Below are 24,544 nucleotides of genomic sequence, written 5' to 3'. Positions count from 1 at the left end.
TAAGAACTATTTTACTGCTTAAACCTGATATTTTGAAACCCATAATGAATTATAGATAGAAATTAAAACATAACAATTTATTGATCAGCAACTCTTGATTTACAAAATAGTCGATATGACTAAAATGTTCATTAGGAAGCATTGCCCTTTCAATTTAAATGTAGATTTTTTTGTTTTATCTAATATTTTGAAGACTGCACAATATATAGACGTAAACGTTAAGAACAAAAACTATCACAAATGTGTGGTCTTCTGATTCATTAAACAGACTTAAATCGTCAATCAACATTGTTGAGGGGTGATTTCTCTTTTCTTTTGTTTTTTTTAAATCAATGATAGTGCGTTTACATGATAAAGACTATTAAAAGACAGAAACATTTAAACTAAACATTTTGTTACTATTTGATTTATTAAAAGTCTATATGATTAAAATGGTCAATTTTTTCACTGAGATTATTGCCCTTGAAATGCGATTTATACTGATTTCGTTTATGTGTTTTGCTGTTGTATTGAAAACTTTTAAAATGAAATAGAAAATTGAAATTAAAAATAGTCAGCAAACGAAAATCTATTAGACCACACAATGTATTCGAATGGCGATAAGACTCCTTACAATAATTATTGTCTTAAATCAAAATATTTACGAATGTTTGAGTTTTTGACTATTATAAATATACTATTGAAAAGTACAAAAAGTAGACAGAAAGTAAACAGCAAAATGTATTAGTATAAAATGTCAATTTGAGTGACATAGTCAAACCTTTTAGTATAGTTTTTACACTTCAATTATGATTTGTGACTAATTTTCGTGCTTTTACCTTCAATATATGTTGACAATTCTAAACGAAAAAGAAACTTTTAACAACACGCATAATCAGCAACATAAGATCTATCAAGTGTTTCCAAAAGTCTTAAATAGGAGTATTGCACGTAGGGATGCTAACAGAACAATTATAATATGTTAACCTTATATCTTGAAGACTGCATAATAAATAGACAGAAAATTTAGATAGCTAAAACTATCATCAGAATCATTTCTATCATTCCTAATATCTCGACCGCAAGAATTGAAATCGTCAATAGTCTCCTCGTCATAAATGAACAGCAAAAGAAGATATATAAATAAATAAATAAATATCAGTGACATTGTCAGCTAGATATCATTGAGATGGGAGCCATCTCTTTGGGCCCCGCTGTGAATAATGTGTGGTAACAAATTTGTATCTTTATCATTGGACATGGGGTTGTCAACTGAAACCGAAGTTTATGACCTTGAACTTTGACCTAGGAAGTTGTACATACATTATGACACACCCTCTGGTGTTGGTTTATATACATGTCAAGTATAAACTTTGAAATCATAACGGTTCTCAAGATATAGAGCGGACACGATCTTTACCATAGGACATGGGGTTGTCAACTAAAACCAGTTTTTGACCTTGACCTTTGACCTAGGAAGTTTTACATACATTATGACACACCCTCTGGTGTTGGTTTATATACATGTCAAGTATAAACTTTGAAATCATAACGGTTCTCAAGATACAGAGCGGACACGATCTTTACCATAGGACATTGGGTTGTCAACTAAAACCAAAGTTTCTGACCTTGACCTTTGACCTAGGAAGTTGTACATACATTATGACACACCCTCTGGTGTTGGTTAATATACATTTCAAGTATAAACTTTGAAATCATAACGGTTCTCTAGATATAGAGCGGACACAATTTGTTACGGACGGACAGACGGACGGACGGACAGACTGATCACTATAGGGCGTCCGCCATTCGGCGGGGCCCTAATTTTCACTTTGAGCAGATAATATACTTTAACGTTTATTGTTTATTTTTACTGTTTTCAATTATTGTTTTAAAAGCTATAAAAGAGAGACGGAATCTTTAAAACGTAAAATTAATCAGCAAGAGAAGATCTGCTAAAAACATCAAATGGTTGAAATCATTTGTTAACCCTTATATATGTGTTGCCCCAAAATGACAATTCTTTCCGATTTTTGTTTTCTTTTGGGTGTGTAATAAGCACAAAACATAATCGGCCAGACAGAAAATCAATTTGCCATAAATTTTTAAAAGAATCATTTTAGGAGTGAATGCCCTTACTACAGAAGTAAAAAGAGACAACAATCCACCAGAGACCTAAGAATGTCAATGTTATCAATTATATATTTTAACCGTTTTCTAAGATTGGGCTTTATATATATTGAAAACGGCAAACAACAAAATGTTTAACAAGTAAAAACTAACTGTTGGCTTTTTATAGGAGTAATTGCCCTAACAGGACAATTCTTATCAATTTGAGCATTTGTTCCTAATGTTTTATTTTGTAAACTATAATAGATTTACGAAAACTGTTAATATCAAGTTAGATAAGCATTTCAAGACCTACAAAAATCGTGAACGGGCTTTTTAGTGGCTTTATTTTTTGGCTATTCTATTATTTACAAATAATACAATAGTTAGAAACTCTGACGAGCAATACTGATCAGCTAGACAAGCTCTAAAAATAGATGAACAAGACTGAAATTTCAATGTAGTCCAAAAGGAAATAATTATCCTTAAATAATTAATTTTATCCATGTTAAGCTATCATCTTGAAATCAACAGCAGTCCCATGGAAATGGTAACAGTATATTAGACCAACTAAAACAGATATACAAAGGTCAAACACGAGCATAAAATCATCAGTTGACTCAACATTAGAGTAATTGGCGATATAAATATTTTTGATTATTATATTTATCAATGTTTATATTGAAAACGAAATAGATATGTGAAACCGATAACAGAGAAAAATTAAACTTATTCTAGGATCAAGGCCTTATGGAGCCGTTAGTGATGATGTTATTTTATCTTTTACTTTTTGGTTATATACTTTGAGACAAACATTTACATTTTAATTCATGTAATGTATTCTGTATGGTATTTGATAACGTTCGACACTTTTGTATGACTTATCGTTGCGTTGACTATTATCTAATAAACATGTTATTCAAACATTGCTCGATAGGTTGAAACATAAATACAGTGATATAAATACATTTCAGGCTTTTGAAATTGAACTCAGTGTACAGGAAGTTTGAAAGGGAAGACAAGCTAAATATCTTGACCTACTTGATATCAAGCGAAGAATTTGACCTGCTCAAATCATTGGAACTCCTGCCACTGGCCAATGGCGAATTCATCATGTTCAAGACCAGCAGATTTCCAAAAAAAATTGTATGTTCCACATCTGTTAGACAGCTCTGTCCTGAATTAAATGAGACTTTAGTACATCAGCTACCACCTAAAATAACTGAACTGATTCTCAGATTAGCAAAATCAGGTGACTTAATGTGATTTATATATATATATATAAGTCTGAAAATATATATAAATCTGAAAATTCTGTATATATATATATGCATGCACACGTATAAAAATTGCGGTTTTTATCCAACGCAATCATAGGTTTGAACGTTGTTTTCAATTTAGACTTGTTTATATATATATATATATATTTATATATATATATATATATATATATATATATGAGTCTAAAAGATTGTGTAACAATACCGATAAATAGATGGAAAACAAAACACTAAAAAGTGTTGAATATCATCGCACAAAGATGGAAAAACTGAACAGATGATATAAATTATACAATAATTGCAAATATTTCGGCTCAACAAATGGCCTTCCTCAGTGTTAAAAGTTTTAACAATACTGATATATAATGTATAAGGTGTACAATACTGATATATAATGTATAAGGTGTACAATACTGATATATAATGTATAAGGTGTACACCTTATACATTATATATCAGTATTGTTAAAACTTTTAACACTGAGGAAGGCCATTTGTTGAGCCGAAATATTTGCAATTATTGTATAATTTATATCATCTGTTCAGTTTTTCCATCTTTGTGCGATGATATTCAACACTTTTTAGTGTTTTGTTTTCCATCTATTTATCGGTATTGTTACACAATCTTTTAGACTCATATAATTTTCCCTGTTTGTGTAGTATTGTCAATTTTGATGATCCAATACCTATTAAGTTTACTGGTTGGTAGATTCTTATAGACTCTATATATATATATATATATATATATATATATAGCAAGTCTAAAAGGGTACAACATCACCAAAAAAATAGTAGAATCATGAACAAATATTAAATATTTCGGATTACTAATATCCTTCATCAGTAAGATGTCAAATGATTTTTATCTTGACATGTGGTAGTCGAACTGAAATAATCATCTTGATCGTCATACATATTATCACGAATCAATACGCTGGTAATTGTTTTCAATATAGATGTTTGGTAGGAGGAATAAATTCCTTAAAACTGTGAGAGTCTTGAACTGAAGACCGATTTACAGGAAACAAGTGATGGTAGGGACTCATTTTATGTTTTTTCATGAATGCCCTCTTGGGGAAACTGTCCTTAACTTTCTTATCCAAAACATATATATATAATTGATGTAAATTATATGGCCTTCCAAATACCGTTTCGATCCTAACATCACTGAAGAGACATTAATTGTCGAAATCCGGATATGGTGTACTAATTTTTGCACCTTTTGTTTGCGGTATACCATCTTTTCCGCAAGTTAATTGTTTTCTGTTTGGTATTAAATTTATAAATTTTAAAAGATCTATTTTGTAACATCTTGTGATCAGTTTATTTGGCAATCGCCAATGGCAGTCAGCAGGGTTTAAGAACATCTGTTGTTCGACCTGTTAGTCAAATGCGTTTTGTTAAAATATACTTTTTCACTTTTTTTGGTCTTCTGGAAAATGTTGTTTGTGCTGTATTTAGACCCCTCTATCAAGAAATTTGTTTTGCATGCACACGTATAAAAATTGCGGTTTTTATCCAACGCAATCATAGATTTGAACGTTGTTTTAAATTTAGACTTGTTTATATTTTTTCGTTTGGGCTTGTATTATATTTTCCTTCGGGTTTGTATGATCCGTTCATCCTATTTCTAATATTTCGACTCTTCAAAATTCAAGAGTCTGTCCTAAATTTAGGTAAATTATATGGCCTTCCAAATACCGTTTCGATCCCTAACACCACTGAAGAGACATTATTTGTCGAAATCCGGATATGGTGTACTAATTTTTGCACCTTTTGTTTGCGGTATACCATCTTTTCCGCAAGTTTATTGTTTTCTGTTTGGTATTAAATTTATAAATTTTAAAAGATCTATTTTGTAACATCTTGTGATCCGTTTATTTGGCAATCACCAATGGCAGTCAGCAGGGTTTAAGAACATCTGTTGTTCGACCTGTTAGTCAAATGCGTTTTGTTAAAATATACTTTTTCACTTTTTTGGTCTTTTGGAAAATGTTGTTTGTGCTGTATTTAGACCCCTCTATCAAGAAATTTGTTTTGCATGCACACGTATAAAAATTGCGGATTTTATCCAACGCAATCATAGGTTTGAACGTTGTTTTCAATTTAGACTTGTTTATATTTTTTCGTTTGGGCTTGTATTATATATTCCTTCGGGTTTGTATGATCCGTTTATCCTATTTCTAATATTTCGACTCTTCAAAATTCAAGAGTCTATCCTAAATTGAGGTAAATTAAATGGCCTTCCAAATACCGTTTCGATCCCTAACATCACTGAAGAGACATTAATCGTCGAAATCCGGATATGGTGTACTAATTTTTTCACCTTTTGTTTGCGGTATACCATCTTTTCCGCAAGTTTATTGTGTTCTGTTTGGTATTAAATTTATAAATTTTAAAAGATCTATTTTGTAACATCTTGTGATCCGTTTATTTGGCAATCGCCAATGGCAGTCAGCAGGGTTTAAGAACATCTGTTGTTCGACCTGTTAGTCAAATGCGTTTTGTTAAAATATACTTTTTCACTTTTTGGTCTTTTGGAAAATGTTGTTTGTGCTGTATTTAGACCCCTCTATCAAGAAATTTGTTTTGCATGCACACGTATAAAAATTGCGGATTTTATCCAACGCAATCATAGGTTTGAACGTTGTTTTCAATTTAGACTTGTTTATATTTTTTCGTTTGGGCTTGTATTATATTTTCTTTCGGGTTTGTATGATTCGTTCATCCTATTTCTAATATTTCGACTCTTCAAAATTCAAGAGTCTATCCTAAATTGAGGTAAATTAAATGGCCTTCCAAATACCGTTTCGATCCCTAACATCACTGAAGAGACATTAATTGTCGAAATCCGGATATGGTGTACTAATTTTTGCACCTTTTGTTTGCGGTATACCATCTTTTCCGCAAGTTAATTGTTTGTTTTCTGTTTGGTATTAAATTTATAAATTTTAAAAGATCTATTTTGTAACATCTTGTGATCCGTTTATTTGGCAATCGCCAATGGCAGTCAGCAGGGTTTAAGAACATCTGTTGTTCGACCTGTTAGTCAAATGCGTTTTGTTAAAATATACTTTTTCACTTTTTTGGTCTTTTGGAAAATGTTGTTTGTGCTCTATTTAGACCCCTCTATCAAGAAATTTGTTTTGCATGCACACGTATAAAAATTGCTGTTTTTATCCAACGCAATCATAGGTTTGAACGTTGTTTTCAATTTAGACTTGTTTATATTTTTCGTTTTGGCTTGTATTATATTTTCCTTCGGGTTTGTATGATCCGTTCATCCTATTTCTAATATTTCGACTCTTCAAAATTCAAGAGTCTGTCCTAAATTGAGGTAAATTAAATGGCCTTCCAAATACCGTTTCGATCTCTAGCATCACTGAAGAGACATTAATTGTCGAAATCCGGATATGGTGTACTAATTTTTGCACCTTTTGTTTGCGGTATACCATCTTTTCCGCAAGTTGATTGTTTTCTGTTTGGTATTAAATTTATAAATTTTAAAAGATCTATTTTGTAACATCTTGTGATCCGTTTATTTGGCAATCGCCAATGGCAGTCAGCAGGGTTTAAGAAAATCTGTTGTTCGACCTGTTAGTCAAATGCGTTTTGTTAAAATATACTTTTTCACTTTTTTTGGTCTTTTGGAAAATGTTGTTTGTGCTGTATTTAGACCCCTCTATCAAGAAATTTGTTTTGCATGCACACGTATAAAAATTGCGGATTTTATCCAACGCAATCATAGGTTTGAACGTTGTTTTCAATTTAGACTTGTTTATATTTTTTCGTTTGGGCTTGTATTATATTTTCCTTCGGGTTTGTATGATCCGTTCATCCTATTTCTAATATTTCGACTCTTCAAAATTCAAGAGTCTATCCTAAATTGAGGTAAATTAAATGGCCTTCCAAATACCGTTTCGATCCCTAACATCACTGAAGAGACATTAATTGTCGAAATCCGGATATGGTGTACTAATTTTTGCACCTTTTCTTTGCGGTATACCATCTTTTCTGCAAGTTAATTGTTTGTTTTCTGTTTGGTATTAAATTTATAAATTTTAAAAGATCTATTTTGTAACATCTTGTGATCCGTTTATTTGGCAATCGCCAATGGCAGTCAGCAGGGTTTAAGAACATCTGTTGTTCGACCTGTTAGTCAAATGCGTTTTGTTAAAATATACTTTTTCACTTTTTTGGTCTTTTGGAAAATGTTGTTTGTGCTGTATTTAGACCCCTCTATCAAGAAATTTGTTTTGCATGCACACGTATAAAAATTGCGGATTTTATCCAACGCAATCATAGGTTTGAACGTTGTTTTTAATTTAGACTTGTTTATATTTTTTCGTTTGGGCTTGTATTATATTTTCCTTCGGTTTTGTATGATCCGTTCATCCTATTTCTAATATTTCGACTCTTCAAAATTCAAGAGTCTATCCTAAATTGAGGTAAATTAAATGGCCTTCCAAATACCGTTTCGATCCCTAACATCACTGAAGAGACATTAATTGTCGAAATCCGGATATGGTGTACTAATTTTTGCACCTTTTGTTTGCGGTATACCATCTTTTCCGCAAGTTGATTGTTTTCTGTTTGGTATTAAATTTATAAATTTTAAAAGATCTATTTTGTAACATCTTGTGATCCGTTTATTTGGCAATCGCCAATGGCAGTCAGCAGGGTTTAAGAACATCTGTTGTTCGACCTGTTAGTCAAATGCGTTTTGTTAAAATATACTTTTTCCCTTTTTTTGGTCTTTTGGAAAATGTTGTTTGTGCTGTATTTAGACCCCTCTATCAAGAAATTTGTTTTGCATGCACACGTATAAAAATTGCGGATTTTATCCAACGCAATCATAGGTTTGAACGTTGTTTTCAATTTAGACTTGTTTATATTTTTTCGTTTGGGCTTGTATTATATTTTCCTTCGGGTTTGTATGATCCGTTCATCCTATTTCTAATATTTCGACTCTTCAAAATTCAAGAGTCTATCCTAAATTGAGGTAAATTAAATGGCCTTCCAAATACCGTTTCGATCCCTAACATCACTGAAGAGACATTAATTGTCGAAATCCGGATATGGTGTACTAATTTTTGCACCTTTTGTTTGCGGTATACCATCTTTTCCGCAAGTTTATTGTTTTCTGTTTGGTATTAAATTTATAAATTTTAAAAGATCTATTTTGTAACATCTTGTGATCCGTTTATTTGTCAATCGCCAATGGCAGTCAGCAGGGTTTAAGAACATCTGTTGTTCGACCTGTTAGTCAAATGCGTTTTGTTAAAATATACTTTTGTACTTTTTGGTCTTTTGAAAATGTTGTTTGTGCTGTATTTAGACCCCTCTATCAAGAAATTTGTTTTGCATGCACACGTATAAAAATTGCGGTTTTTTTCCAACGCAATCATAGGTTTGAACGTTATTTTCAATTTAGACTTGTATATATATATATATATATGTGCAGACTCTAATGAACATGTTTATTTATAGATGACATAAAATGTAGTTACACTTACACATGTTACATGTTTGTCTTATAAAAAGATTATAACACAAAATAACTAGTTTTAAAAGTAAAGCCAAAAGTCTTTATACAGAATTCAACCAAATGAAATTATCTGGCAAGGTTAACTAGAATTGCAATTGTCAACAATATATCCACATGTATCGTTTCGTTATTTGATATAGTCGAGTGTCTGTTTTGTCAGGGTTTTTTTTAATTTGCCGCAGAGTTCGGTATTTTGATTGATACTTTTTTATTCATGCAAATTTGATTCAGTAAATGACATTTTTTTAATTTTTAACAATGTTGCTATTCCCTTGACAGCGGTGGTCAGTTTGAAAACGTTGATTTTGTTTTTACTTTAACACTTCGCATTAAAGGTAACATATTCGATAAGTTGTATTGGGTTTGATTCAATAACGTTGAAGAAATTATTACTTACGTGATTTCATAAACGTGTATATTGTAAATTTATTCTTAGAAGTATCCGCTGCAGTTACACTTCAAAATCATATTAGACCTCTTCTAAATAAATACTTATAATACGTTTACATTTTAAAAGGTTAAGTCGAGAAATAATAAGGTTTCGTTGATACATAATCAAAGTAATAGACAGAAGAATATTACATCATTTAATTTCTTCACATTTTGCGGTTCCCACGATAAAGCTGACAGTTTGAAACTCTCAAATTCTACCTGCACATCTACAATTATCTCACTGGCAACCTTCTGTAAAGTTTTATTAGGTTTGGTCTAATCGTTGAAAGAATATACATAAGAAGAATAACAATATCTAAGAAACAGATTAATAACAATATGAAACTTGACTTTCGTTTGTTTGAAATTTGAGCTCTTTTTTCAAAATATGATTTAAATTGTTTTTAGATGTTGTAGATGAAAACTTTCGTTAAGTAATATTCATATTACTAACCATATTGTTTTATTGGCAGGTACATTTTATAGTAGAATATTCATTTTAGGTAAAAGCCAATTGGCAGTGCCGACAACAGATGATGTTCTTGGACTCATATCTCAGGCCATAGAAAAGTGTCTCGGAAAAAGTCAAGACTATAAGAGGGTTAGATGGCATAACCATTCACTATTGAATGAGAACTGGTTAAAGTTTGTTTGGGAATTTTTCAAATTGAAGTCGATCAGTCTTCCCGATAATCTATATATTTTACCAAATTATGACAAAAAATCTGGAAGTAGCTATCTTCTCAGACTTAATCAACCGCTGATTGTTGCTGCCGATAACCGATGCTTTCTGCCGGAATCAGTCGTGAGATGTCTGAATGAAATTGGAGTCACTGTTTTAAATTTTCTTCCACATTACGTTAATTATTGTTCCGAAGTCTACGATAAATATGTAGAGAGACCAACAGTTGATGGAGTATTGAAACTTGTAGCAGCATTAAGCCAGAAACTTGTGAAAAACTTCAACGACAATGTTCAAAGTTCAGACAGGGAAGAATTTGTAGAATTTGTAGGATCCAACTATACCTTAAGAGATGCTGAACATATTTTAAGAAGGTTGAAAATGTTTAGGTGTGGAAAAACTGACGAGTTTGTTTCTGTTGAAGATGTACAGCTAGTCGCACCTGACGATTGGCTTCCTGTACCTTTACCAGAAAAAATGATCAAACACAAGACCTACAAAGGGAACCATTTAGCAATACGCCTGGGTGCAAGACAAGTTAATCTAACAGAAGTTGTTGAACCAATTTTAAACAAATTAGTTGATAGGGCATGGACCTACAACGATACTCATAAACATTCAATGATGAATTACATCATGGAACATATGTCTTTGTTCCAACACAATACTGCAATCATGTGTTTAGTCAAACGGGTTGAATTTGTTAAATCTGGAAACGGATTCTTGAAAACACCTAATGAATTGTTCGATCCAGCAGATCCCCTTCTTGTACAAATGTTCAATGACAAAGGAAAATTCCCTCAAAATCAGGACACAGCTTATTTAAACATTCTAAAAACGTTTGGACTGAAGTCGTCCTCACATTTGAACGCAACGGACATATATGATGTTGCCATGTGTATCAACCAAAAGGCGTCCTCAGCACAAAGACAAGATGCTCAGGTTAGGGAACAAGCAAATTGCTTACTGAACGTATTAATGAAGAATAAAAATCTTCTGGAAACGTGTCACAACAGAAAGATGTTAAAAGATATATTAGTCGACTTGAATTGTATTCCATCATTAAGAAAACCAAAGTCTTATCCAAAAGTATTGAAATGGTTTGGTCAAGATTTTCTTTGTAGACCTTATGAGATGGTCGTTAACATGGCTGAAAATCTTGTCGGTTCGACGATGCCACTCTTTCCAGATTTGCCTATTGACTTTATTCAAAACCTTAATCCAAATTGTTGCGATATACCTCCAATGAAAGTCTTTGAACAGTTACTTCTTCTGGACAAGTCTTACAATGAAATGTACAAACCAGAGCTACATCATTTTGTTAAACAGATATATAGTTTTCTAGACGACGCAACAATAGACAATGCACTTATTGAATCGATGAAGAACAGGTCCATTGTATGGACAGGAAATGGCTTTTGTCAACCCCAGAAAATTTACTTAAACAGCAGCAATGATGACATACACCTTGAACCGTACCTTTACCAGTTACCTGGTGAATTTTTATATATGAAAGACTTCTTTCATCGACTTGGTTGTAAGATGTGTCAGTCCCCAGAGCTTCTTGTAGATGTCCAAGAACAGATTAAACAACACCATATTCAGATTCGTACAGAAAAGGAGTATAGGAGGGATTTACGTCATAATATAAACATTCTTACTTTCTTCAAGAGGAGCCATTCTCATTGTACAATAGACTACAATGCATTAATTCCTGTCGAAACTGAGGTGGAAAATCAGTTATCACTTAAACACATTCATGAATGTGCTTACCGCAGTAGTCATTGGTCAGAAGACGTTAAAGTAACTGATGAAGAGGAACCTTTCGCTGTCCATCCTGATATAACTTTTGCAGCAAGCATTGGCATAAAATCAATGGAAGAACACTATTTATCGGATACAGGAGTACTTGAATGGGAACAAGAAATGTCTCTAGTCAACAGAATTAAATCCCTTCTCAAAGGGTATAGAGATGGCCTATCTGTTCCAAAAGAATTGATTCAGAATGCAGATGATGCGGGTGCAACAAAAGTATGTTTTTTATATGACGAACGTGAAAACCTAGACTGCAGAACTAATCTTCTTAATGACAAGATGAGTGAATGTCAAGGCCCGGCTCTTTGGGTATACAACAATGCTCAGTTTAGTGAAACCGATTTTAAGAATATAACGAAGGTAGAAGGAGTGACTAAAGATCTTTCTAAAATTGGTAAATTTGGAGTTGGATTTTGTTCGGTTTACAATCTAACTGATGTTCCAAGTTTTGTATCTGGAGACATAATGGTAATCTTTGATCCACAGGGCTCCTGTCTAAAGACAAAAGGAATGAAAATTGATATGAAATCACTGAAAAATCAGAGAATGCTTAACAAATGGAGTGATCAGTTCAAACCATTCAAAAATATATTTGGATGTGACCTAAGCACTGAAGGCAGTAGGATTCCTCATTTTGACGGAACACTTTTTCGACTGCCTCTCCGAACTAGTCAACAGTCTGGCAGTGAACTAAGCAGCTTAGTTTATAATCACGATGAAATGAGACAAATGTTAGAGATTTTCATAAAAAGTGCTGGAAACCTTTTATTGTTTACTCAAAACGTGAGCGAAATTGAAATTTTTCATCTTTCTGATATCGACACCAGAAGAAAACGACTTATTTTTCAAGCTTCTAGAAATTTGAAATGGCACTCCCCGTTAACGTATAAAGAAGATGAAAACGACGGGAAGAAACGTAACAAAGTACCAGTCCTGAAGCATTGTTCACAACAAATCAATAATTCATCGGACAAGAATGCTAATTTTGGCACTTATCAATACAGTGCTGAAGTTGTCATGAAATTCAAAGAAACCGGAAAACAATTTCATGGACAGAATGGAAATTCAACTAAAACAACTTGGATGGTTTCATGGGCTTCAGGAACAAATGAATGTGTAAAACAATCAATGCAAGATATTGGAGCTCACAAGTTACCTATAGCAGCTACTGCTGTAATGATACAGGACAACAACGGAAAACGTATTGCTGTTCCATTGTCTGATGCACCGTTTGGATTTTACGATTCTAGTCATTTGTTTTGTGTGCTTCCACTACCTATAATGACCCCTTTTAATTTTCACATTAGTGGGTCATTTGCCGTCACACAAGACAGAACGCAACTCTCCATTGAATCGAGTGATGATAAACAACGTTTTGAATTAAACTGGAACCGAGCAGTCATGAAAGATGCAGTTGTGAAATCTCTGTTTTCTCTTTTGCAGGGTTTGCAAGAGATTAATGTAAAGCCAGGAAAAGATCTGCATTTACTGTGGCCGGTTTTCCATTCTCGTGTGGTAGACCTAGATATTTATAAAGAAACACAAGATAGATTTATAGCTGAACTTTTGACGTCTAACCAAAAGGTCATTTATCAGTCTGACCTTGACCATTGGACACAATTTAGCTCTTGCAGAATGATGGACCCACAATTATCAAACTCTGATGTTGGACATATTGCCTACAGACATAGTTTAATGTACCTCAAAGATAAAGGGAAAATCCTTATACAAATGCCGGATTGGTTACTACACCAGTTCACGATGAGTTGTGGGGATACAATAACTGATTCCTTGTTTACCACAGTAATGTTTTATGAGGAAGTGTTTTTACCATTAGTTTATCAAGGAAAAGTTTCAGATATAGATCGAAACAATTTGTTATTGTTTGCAGTTGACAAAAACAATGACAAAATAAACGAAATACTCATAAACCATGCTTGCTTTTCAACAACAAGAGGGATTTTGAGGAAACCCTCTGATATTATCTTAAAGCAAAGTTCCTTGAGTAAACTGTTTGTTCCAGGTGATGCTTATTTCCTTGACTTAAGTGTGGAGCAGGAAACTGAACACCGCGTTGAGCTTTTCAAAAAATTAGGAATGCTTTATAAGAGCCTACCTGATTGTCTTATAGTTGATAGATGTGCATCAGTTGAAAAGATATCTAAGAAGTGTGTTTACTGTGCTATGCAAAGGTGCAAGGATATTTTTGAATATTTCGAAAGATCCCCTCCGAAAATGAACAATGAATTAGTGAATGCATTGACGAAAATCAAATTTCTACCAGTTATGATGAAACCGAAAAATTGGCCTTTTCAATGGAAAGTCGCAGGAAATGAGGAAATGAATAAAACATGTGGACCAAAACATAAACTGAAACAAGTCTCACCATTGATGCACTTACCTCAGTTCTTTACAATGGAATGTTCAGAAAATTTATACTTCGATGACTGCAAAGATTTAATTTGTTGCACCAATCTAGTTGTGTATACAAGGGCTATCCACACAAAAAATGTAGACCAAATATTGCAAAGTCTGGGTCTTAAAGGGTATAAGAAAACGGGTGTTGCCTTGGACCATGTTGTACGACAAACAAAAATTCTTATATCGCAGTGTGATAAAGAGAATGTAAAATATGTACGTCCTGTTTTGGAGACAATTTTCGAATGGCTTAGTAATGAATGCAAAACGTCAATCGATAGAAACGAAGGGGAAATGCAATCATTATTAGCACCTTTGCAAAACTCAACATGTTTGTTAATAAACGACACATTGTGGAGTCCAAATCAAGTATCTTTGAACTTTGATGGCAATTGTCTGCCTTATCTTGTTGGAATCAACCAGAAAGATACATACTTGAGCAGGTGTAAAACATTATTATATTTCCTTGACGTAAAAGATAGATATTCAACGAATGATATTTCAAAAGTTCTTATGTCTTTTCAAGTAAAGATAGATATTAAAGAACCCATAGGTGAACAACATATTCATCAGTATTGTTCACTTTTGAGTGCTCTGTGCATTGCATTGACAGAAGAGAAAATTGAAGAAGGTTTATATCCGCCATTGCAAGACGGAGAAATTCTGGTACCTGACGATGCGAACTATTTAAATCCGGTGCATCTATTATGTCTCAATGACGATGTCGAAATAGAGAGATCTGAATCTATGAAATTTGCTTGTAAACACATATCTCGCGCACAAGCAAATATCTTGGGAATTATATCCAAGAAAAGAAAGAAAATATCAGAACACTATAATGAAATGCCATTTGGTCAAACGGAAGACTTAACTACACGAATAAAGAAATTGTTGGAAGGATATCCAGCAGATGAAGGAATTTTTAAAGAGTTGTTACAAAATGCTGATGATGCCGGGGCAACGGAGATTCATTTTGTCACCGACTTCAATAACTATTCATCTGCAAAAGTGTTTGATGGAGATTTCAAAGAGCTTCAGGGACCATCAGTTCTTGTTTATAACAACAGTTCTTTTGCGGAAAATGACTTAAAATGTATTCAACTGCTAGGAATTGGAAGTAAAAGAAAAGATCCAACCTCAACAGGGAAGTACGGCGATGGTTTTAATGCCGTATATCATCTGACAGATGTGCCAAGTTTTATCACCAAGGGAGAAAAGATGGCTAAAGGTAATCGAACTCTTTGTATTTTTGATCCGTTATGCAAGTATGCCACTGCTGCAAATAAGCGAAAACCAGGTAGTAGATACTGTGACTTGGATGCACTAAAGGATACAGTCCCCGATGTGTTTGTGCCGTATCATGAAGAATGTCTTATGGGAGATGAGGGTACAATATTTAGATTTCCTCTTAGAAAAACACCTTCAGAGATATCGGACAACGCTATGGATACGGACCAAATAATAGCATTGCTTGGAAAATTTAAAACCCAAGCTGGACGTTCTTTGTTCTTTTTAAATCATATCCGCAAGGTTTTATTTTCACGAGTTGAGAATGGGCAAATAATAAATGAATATTCTGTAACTATAAAAATGTCTCAGGAAGACAACAGACAGAAGCGTGAATTTCATGAACAACGACTAAACGTTGCAGAAAAAATAAAAAATAGAACACAAATAACAACTGAACACGTTGTTCAAATAAGGACAACGATGCACTTATGTTTTTTTGATGAGAATAATGAAAACGTAGAACAAGATGAGGAAAGCTGGTTTGTTGTGGAGACAATTGGATTAAAAAAAGGCGTAGTTCCGAAAGAAGTACACAATGCTTACTCTGCTGGTGGTTTAGGACTTTTGCCCCAGGGAGGTGTTGCACTTCCTCTCTCAAACATTGCAAAATTACAATTCAGTGCCTTTTGTATCTTACCATTGCCAATTATAACTGGTCTACCAATGCATGTGAATGGTCATTTTGCTCTGAATCACGAGTCTAGAAGGAATTTATGGGAGGATAACAAAGAAAGTCTAGAGGTAATATGGAACCGAACTCTGATGGCATCGGTAATTGCCCCATCGTACATTGCAGCACTTGAAAAACGACGTGATATCTGTAACGAATTTACAAAAAAAGTCAACAGTGAGTTCCATGTCCGAAATCAGTTGAAAGAATACTTTAAACATTTTCCATCCATAAAGAAAGCAAAAGATAATAATTGGAAAAGTTTGTGCGTTGAAATATACCGCCAAATTATAGAGGAGATCCAGTTGTTCCCAACAATTTCAAAAATTTTTCTTAACTTTGTTGATTATACTAGTATACATGTGACTAAATGCAATGTTGACTGGATTTGTCTGAGGAAAAAAAATTCTGAATTTTCATCAGTTTTTTGCTTAGAAGAAAAAGAGTCTTTGGATGCTTACTCAGTAGTGAGCCTCATGAAATTACTAAATCTACAGGTGATTGATTTATCATGTGGTATTTTTGAAGAAATGTCGGCATGTGAACTCGAAGTAAAAAGTGTAACCCCGGACATTGTTGTAACATTTCTTCAGTCTCATTTAAATGCGAACTATGATTCATGCAAGCTAGTTGGGCTGGGAAAGGATTTAGGAAGTACAACATTAAAAACAAATTTGAATGTGGATAACCTGCTGAATTTTTGCAAAAAAAGTAGCTCTTTCAATCAACAATTGCCTGGATTACCATTGTGCATTACAAATGATAATATCCTGTTGGCATATTCAGAGATGACACCTTTCTATGTCACCAAACACTGTAACATAATGCAAGGTTTAGAAGAAAAGTTCATCAACAAGAAAATACAATACCTACTGAAAGACATTATATCACCATGTCTGAAAAAGTTTACTTTACTTGAATTTGAGATATTGATAAAAGATGTTATATGTCGCCGGACGTACAGAGAGTCAAACACATCATTTCCATGGAATCCAGCCAAAGAAAGCATTCCGAATCAGAATTGGTTAAGAGGTGTATGGGACTATTTTGCAGAAGTTCTATCTGCGCTTAAATCTTCTAAGCAACATAACGAAAATGATTCTATTGCACATGTTTTGTCAAAATGGTACTTACTTCCTATACGTAGAGGTCAACAATATGAACTTGAAAGGATTGGAATGTCTAAATACGTTATTTATAGAGAATCCTTTACAATTGATAAACCACTGCATGACGCTTTACAAAGGATAGAAATGCCAGAATTAGACACTCGTATATTTTGGAGGGAAAATAAAATTACAAAAAAGCTACAACATTTTGAAGCAGCATTTAAAGTAGCAAAAGGATTAGTGGTATCGTGTGATAATTCATTAGATGTTTTTGAATGTCTTGTTCACAACCTTAGAAGTCACAAGAAAGCAATATCTGAGGATGACTGTTCTGCAATCTTAGAATACATTAATGATAATATAGAGACGTTTGAATTAGAATACCCTATCAATAAAATCTTGGAAAAGCTACGGAGCATCCCCGTGTTTATTACAGTTAGTGGATATAACACAAATGTAGAAAGTTATTACACTACAGTCCTGGTTTTACCAACCAATATCCCGTTTGTTGGAATCGAAGAATGGGCAAATTCATCGGGTATCGTACTTTTGAAGAAGATAACAAGAATAACACATCTTCATATTAAACTTGGATTTGTAGCTTGCAACACATGTGAACTTTATTCGAAATACATCATACCAAACTTTCAAAACATGCCACAAGTGGCACACTTTAAACATCTAGAGTACATCAGAGATAAAATATTTGTGAAAGGAATAGACGGCGAATTTAAATCTACACTGAAACACTTGATAACCGAATTATCAAGATGCCCTTTCTTGTTTAAAAACAATGTTTTACTTTGTGCATTGAATTTTTGCAATCCACATAATAAGCTATTCAGTGTAATGTGCAAAGATGACACATTTCCTCCGTCTCCATATAATGGAAAAGAGTGGGAATGTTTCATGGAAATCATTGGAATGAAAATGGAAGCTACTCCGGAAATGGTAGTTATGTTTGCAAAAGAGGTTGCGAGAGAGGGACTGCAAACATTGTCTTTGGAAACAAAGTGCAAGTCTAAGTTGTTAGTTATGCATTTGATGAACCGCGCAGACATTCTCGAAGAGTTGAATTGTACACGCTTGTCTGAAGTTAAGTCGATCAGATTTATAGAACCATTTGAATTGGACATTGATCATCGTCTGTCATGGATTTATGAACAGTATGACCGTCGAAAGCTGGTATCGTTTGATGAATGTACATTGTATGACACGAATGCGATGAAGCTTGTATGGACATCAACATATCTAATGCCAGACTATGTAACGTGTACCACGAATGAAGTATACACAGCTATAGGAGTTCGTGTCTCGCCAGCAGTTGAACACGTTGTACAAAACCTACAAAATATTGCTGTTTCCGTCCATGAAAAATGTTCCAATGAATTAGAAATCATAACAGATAACACTGCATCATTTTTTGAAGATCTGTTTGTAATGCATTATATGTATTTGCAAAATAATGGACTTATGAACACAAGTTTGCTGACATTAAAGACAACACAAATAGTTTTTGTTAAAGAGGCTACAATATGTCTTTTATGTCAACAAATAGTTATGCAACTAGAAGAAAAAGAGGTGATTAAACCTTATCTAATGCGTCTTCCTGTTGTTTACCGAGGTTGCATGGATCTTTTTATAAGTCTCGGTTCAACAGCAAAAGCATCATCATTTCATTTTGCAGAGGTGCTCAAATGCCTCCATAATGACAGCTTGGGAGATAACGGCAAACCAACCATACTTGGACCAAATGAGAGGAAAGATATTCTTGTTCCAGCAGTGCGTAATTTGTTTTTGAATCTTCAATTAAAAATGTCTGTTGATTTCAGCATAACTGATTTGTTCTTGCCGAATCGTGATTTCATATTACACTCATCGCAATCATTGATAGTATCTGACAACAATAGAATGGAAGAAAGAGCGAAACATTTTACAACCAACATGTTTTTTGCCGGATTTGAGAAACTTGGTTTGCAAGAAATTTCAATTTATTCTTTTAAATCTTTACCAGATGAGAATAAACCTAAATTTTTGTCTGAACTTTTAACAGAGACAATTTTTAATGCATTGGAATGTTATACTGGAGATAAAGTTCAAATGTTATCTAGGTTTATCAAAACCGATGAATTTATTGAAGGTTTACTTCGTTTGGTTTTTGATGAAAGATTGAAACATCCTTCAGAAATAGACATTAACCATGGTACTTGGAATTTTAATGAACATGAACAAGGTATAATAGCAAAAAGTATTGGTGAAATTAAAGTTAAACAAGTGTCAGATTTAGAAACTGTACTATTATTGGAAGGGAGGCAACTTGAAGAGAGTACAGAAAGAAAGAACGCTTTTGTGGAGTCCGTGATGATTGATGATACCCGGTCCTGGATATTATACTGTATAGACAATGAAATGGATCTACACGAATGGCTAAACAGTATTCAGTTTGCTTTTGTAAAGCTTCTTGAACAAATCACTGTGAACAAAATTCAAAAAAACTTGGTCTTCGTACAAATCCTTCTGCACAGTATTTCTAATCCAGCCTTAATTAAGGACAAGTTTGATATGGAAAGTATTGCTCACTTAAACTCTAAGAATGTATCTGCTGATATATATCCAGATCCCGGAACATATGTTCCACTTTCATTACACTACTTGCTTGACAATTATAACTCTGATTTTGCAATGAATGATTACGTTGCTCTTTTGCTTTATGAAGAGGAGGAAAACAGCACAGGACAATTCATTGACCCAGTTTATATCTATGCAAAAGTAATAAATTGCATTAATGATTCGCAAAACCTTTCAAGAAACTGCAATATTGCGCAATTTGAGAAGGTATATTTATTAGACGTTGGTGAAACAGAAGAAAAACAGATCCCAGCATATAAGATATTCAAATTTCAAAGAAAGAGAGCCTTAACTTCGAAATCTAAAGATGTTGTACCAACAGATAATGCCTTTCACTCTGCCAACTCGCAGACAGTCGATGAATTATTAAACGAAGTGAAGGAGCATTTTATTGAAATTTTGAAAATAACCGATGAAACAAAACGCCGATTGTTAATACGAAGACTTCGGGCTAAATGGCATCCAGATCAAAACTTTGGAAACGAAGAAAAAACAACCCAAGTTTTCCAATTCATCGAAAGTCTCATACGTGATCTAAAGGATGGTAAAATCATTGACGAAGAGTTCAACAGGCAATCTCGATATAAGGGTGAAGATATACCAAGTTCTCCTTATTTTGCACCGCCACCTAAAAATAATTCAAACAGTTTTTCATCACACAACCGTTTTACTCATGGGGTAAATAGAGAAAAAATTCCAATACCTAAAGTTGCTCGCAAATGGTTGAGACAGGCTAAGTGTGACCGACAAGCAGCCGAGGCATTAAATCCTTATGCAACACCTATTCCAGCATTCAACTGGATATGCTACCATTGTCATCAGGTAAGACAATTTCGAAATCACATTGCCAAATATAAGATGCATACAGTAAGTTGTTGACAATTATCTGTATCAACTTTATTTTAAAGTACAGGGATGTGGTATAAATGTCAGTGAGACATCTATCCACAATAGTTCAAATGTCGTGGATGATAGCAACTATGTGTTAACGTACGATCTTCAACCATGAGCAAAACCCATATCCTTTAGTCAGGCATGAAAGACCCACACATAACAAAATGGGACATTATTTAAACGAGAAAAAACTAGAGTCCTGAATAATTTAAACTTCTCATGGATCTAAATCATGGTAATTGTCTAATACAAGATAAATGAAAAAAGGTTCCTTCAATTGAAATTGTATTCAAGGATCAAAGAGTTTATTATTTGTGCACAAAATCTGGTTATATATTTACTTTGGTATTCAGTGTTTTGAAGAAATTAACTGACCGACTGAGCGATTTAGGAGATTCACATATTCATTCGCCACTGATATGATATATGACATACATTTTTGTTTTATTCTGATTTTCCGTTGAATACTTTTTAAGGTTCCATCTTCTTGAGGCAAAGTTGACCTTGTATTATTTTGGCTGTTGCTGTTAGATCTCTTTATATCATATGGGTCCTTAATTTTTACATGTATATTATTTTGGCTTTCCACTTGCTGGTATTGAACGGTCCATGTAAAAGGAATCATAACTGTTTTCTTCATTCGAAATCATCTTAACTATAAACCGAAAAGGTAGGTCTTTTTCATGAAGAGGAAATGTTCAACGTATATTTAAATTTATTGATTCTGAATACTTTCTTTTTATATTAAGGAATCCACGAATCGTGCTTAATAAAAACACGATGATTCTGAAAAAGATGCTAAGTACCGAGGTATATGTAGCTTGGTTTGTTGATCGCATTTAAATAGCAACTCAATTCTCTGTATTCATGACTGTGTTTTAAATATAGTTAAGTAAAGCTGCTGAACTAAGGGAATTTAATAGATAAATTAAAGTCATGCTCTCGATAGTTTATGATTATAATTATGTTCTTATTATAGAAAATAATGTGCATGAATTACGGAGAGTTCTCTCTTCGTTTATCAAATGGTTATGAATTATCATCAAACCGGACGCATCAAATTGAAACGTAATATTTTTATATTTTCTAGTCAGCAGAGAAGGCCCTGAAAGCTATGTGGTACAATTTGGACGCAAATAATGTATCTAACAGTCACGAACTGTCTTCAATTGCAAACGGTTTGCCAGAAGAACTAACCGTTCTTGCAAGGGCTATGGTTAGTGTTGTTGGACATCACACCCGAATGAGATATCCTGATCAGATCAGTGGTGATGATATTCCATCAACAATTTATAGTCAACAAGATGCTGACCAATGTCTCAGCATAGCTAGTGACATTATTTCGTTCGTATCACAAAGAGTTCAATAAAATAAGATTTAGTTAAAACGTCTTTACAATTATGACACTAATTAGAGAAAAGACAACAATGAGAACGTATCAAAAATATACTATAATTGAAAATACATATTTAGTTAGTGTATTCTTTGTTGGTATTTGTAAATTTAACATAATGTTTATCAATGAGACCGTTTTACTTTAATAGTGCGTTACCAAATTACAAAAACTGATTGCTCGTTATTACAAAGTGTATATAATGGTTGTCTAAGTCCCTCCAACTAAGGAAACTTAGAGTTCTAATAGTATTTATCAGAAGAATACATTTCATCACATATATTAAAATAAGTTAACCTAGTATAAACAGGGTATCGCATTAACTTTTAGTATCGAACAAAATTATGTACGTGTGTAACGGTTAACATTGCAGTTACACAATGTAACCGTTTCGAACATTTTTTTCCCATAACTACATGTATAATATAGTTTTTCAGAAACAATTTTCGCTATGTTTTTGCCTCTATGAAATTTTGATGAAAAAAAATGTTTATACCAAATCTTAATATACAATAATTTACTCTATGATAATTAGAACCTTATACTAAAATGCTTATCGATCACTTTATGTTATGATTATTTTAATTTATACGCTTTTTGAATAGATAGTTTTGAATATTATTCCGAGTAGATCATTATTTTGCACGAGCTTGCGAAGCAATGCATATTCTACATGTGATAATATTCACCCTTATCCATTAAACATTGTTAAATAACCCTTTTATTGAGAGAAAAAAAGGTCGAAAAACTATGTATATTATAATTTGTTAGCAATGACTTCACTAATTAGAAGCTTTACTTGCACTAGTGCAATATGATATATATCATTGCATACAAACTTTTGTACGGAAGCGTATTAGAGCCATCCTTTTTTTATTTTTTTATTCAAATTGTTGACTTTAATCTTGGAATTCTCAACTTTAATCTTGGAATTTCAAACTTTAATCTTGGAAATTATCAAACATTAATCTTGAATTAATCAACTTAAATCTTGAAATTATCAACTTTAATCATGGAATTATCAACTTTAATCTTGAAAATTGCAACTCCTTTTTTTGTGCAGACCGAGGTTATACGATAAGAATTATGTTGATCATCATAAAAGTTTATATTACATTATTTCTTCGTCGGGATTGAACATCTGAGAATTTCAGGTTCTGACTCAAACAATTGTATGATGGACATAATGAAGATAGGTTTATTTTAACGCTGATCATGACTTTTTGACTATTTTAGTACCATGATAATCTGTGGTGATAAGGAAGCTGTTAATCCTTACCAGAAATCTTGAAAATTCCTTGGTTTTATTGCCATGTAAAATACTGTGTAAAATAATATGTTTTTTGTATTCTAATAGAGTTGAATTAATAAAAGAATATAAGACAATTAATAGACTTAGCAACGACAAACGTACTCAATATATACAAAAATTCCCACTGTAATTGTTTGTCGATTGTACCACAATTGTCTCGTTTAAAAAAAAATAACCTTTCAGACCCCAAAACCTGAAAACGTGCCTTAGAATTGAAGAACAAAACTAGCAGCAAATAAAATATTTCACGCAAAAACCGTCAGCACGCCCGTTTATTTATTTTTAGAAAGATAACTGTACATTATATAATAAATAAACACAGTAGCAGACCATTTAACTTGAGTTTGATCACGGCGGTTCAGCATTTTCAATTTATATATATCATTCATTTGTTACTTTTTATGTCATTATTGTGTTTTTGTTAATAACTTACAGTATAATAAAATATCTAACAATGCGTCATCTTTGATGAGTGTCCCCTCTTCTATCATTTAAATGTATTATATAGATATAAGCAGATGTGGTATAAGTGCCAATGAGACAACTCTCCATCCAAGTCACAATTTGTAAAAGGTAAACCATTATAGGTCAAAGTATGGCCTTCAAGACGGAGCCTTGACTCACACTGAAGCTTTACAGTATCTTTAGCATTAATGATTTGTAGAGAATGCAAATCACTTTTGCTCTGATTTTTTAATTTCATTTCATTAATTAACAACCGGTTGGCAATTTAATGTATGGTACTGATACCGTTGAATATGGTAAAATATTGGCACGATCGATGTAAAATAGGCGAACTCTGTTTTATCAGTTGATTGAATATTGTGTCGTCGAGGTCGACGATCATATACCTTCAAAGGTTTACAGTTATTAAGTATTATTATTAAACAGACATTCAATACATTTATAGTCTTTGTTAGCCCTTGTATGATGGTGTCGGTCTTTCAGTTCTAAAATTTATACCAAAAATAGGGACACACACGTGA

General features: G+C 33.1%; 1 protein-coding gene across 1 annotated transcript; it reads left to right on the top strand.

The window, feature by feature from the left end:
• The first annotated feature begins 11,303 nt into the window (after positions 1 to 11,303).
• On the top strand, positions 11,304 to 24,025 carry LOC127724226 (sacsin-like). The gene is made up of 2 exons (XM_052231124.1): positions 11,304 to 20,781; positions 21,944 to 24,025. The coding sequence occupies exons 1-2, from the start codon at positions 11,323 to 11,325 to the stop codon at positions 22,220 to 22,222; spliced, it is 9,738 nt and encodes a 3,245-aa protein (XP_052087084.1). The 5' UTR covers positions 11,304 to 11,322; the 3' UTR covers positions 22,223 to 24,025.
• Positions 24,026 to 24,544: the final 519 nt, after the last annotated feature.

This window comes from Mytilus californianus, unplaced genomic scaffold (assembly GCF_021869535.1).
Source record: "Mytilus californianus isolate M0D057914Y unplaced genomic scaffold, xbMytCali1.0.p SCAF_14, whole genome shotgun sequence".
Lineage (NCBI taxonomy): Eukaryota > Metazoa > Mollusca > Bivalvia > Mytilida > Mytilidae > Mytilus > Mytilus californianus.
Note: the sequence above shows the minus strand (reverse complement) of the source record. Positions and strands in the feature narration are given on the sequence as shown.

Coding starts and splice junctions, on each gene's coding strand:
- LOC127724226 (XM_052231124.1), top strand. CDS start 11,323: ATGTACAAACCAGAGCTACATCATTTTGTTAAACAGATATATAGTTTT. Junction 20,782..21,943: donor TATGCTACCATTGTCATCAG/GTAAGACAATTT, acceptor TATATTTTCTAG/TCAGCAGAGAAGGCCCTGAA.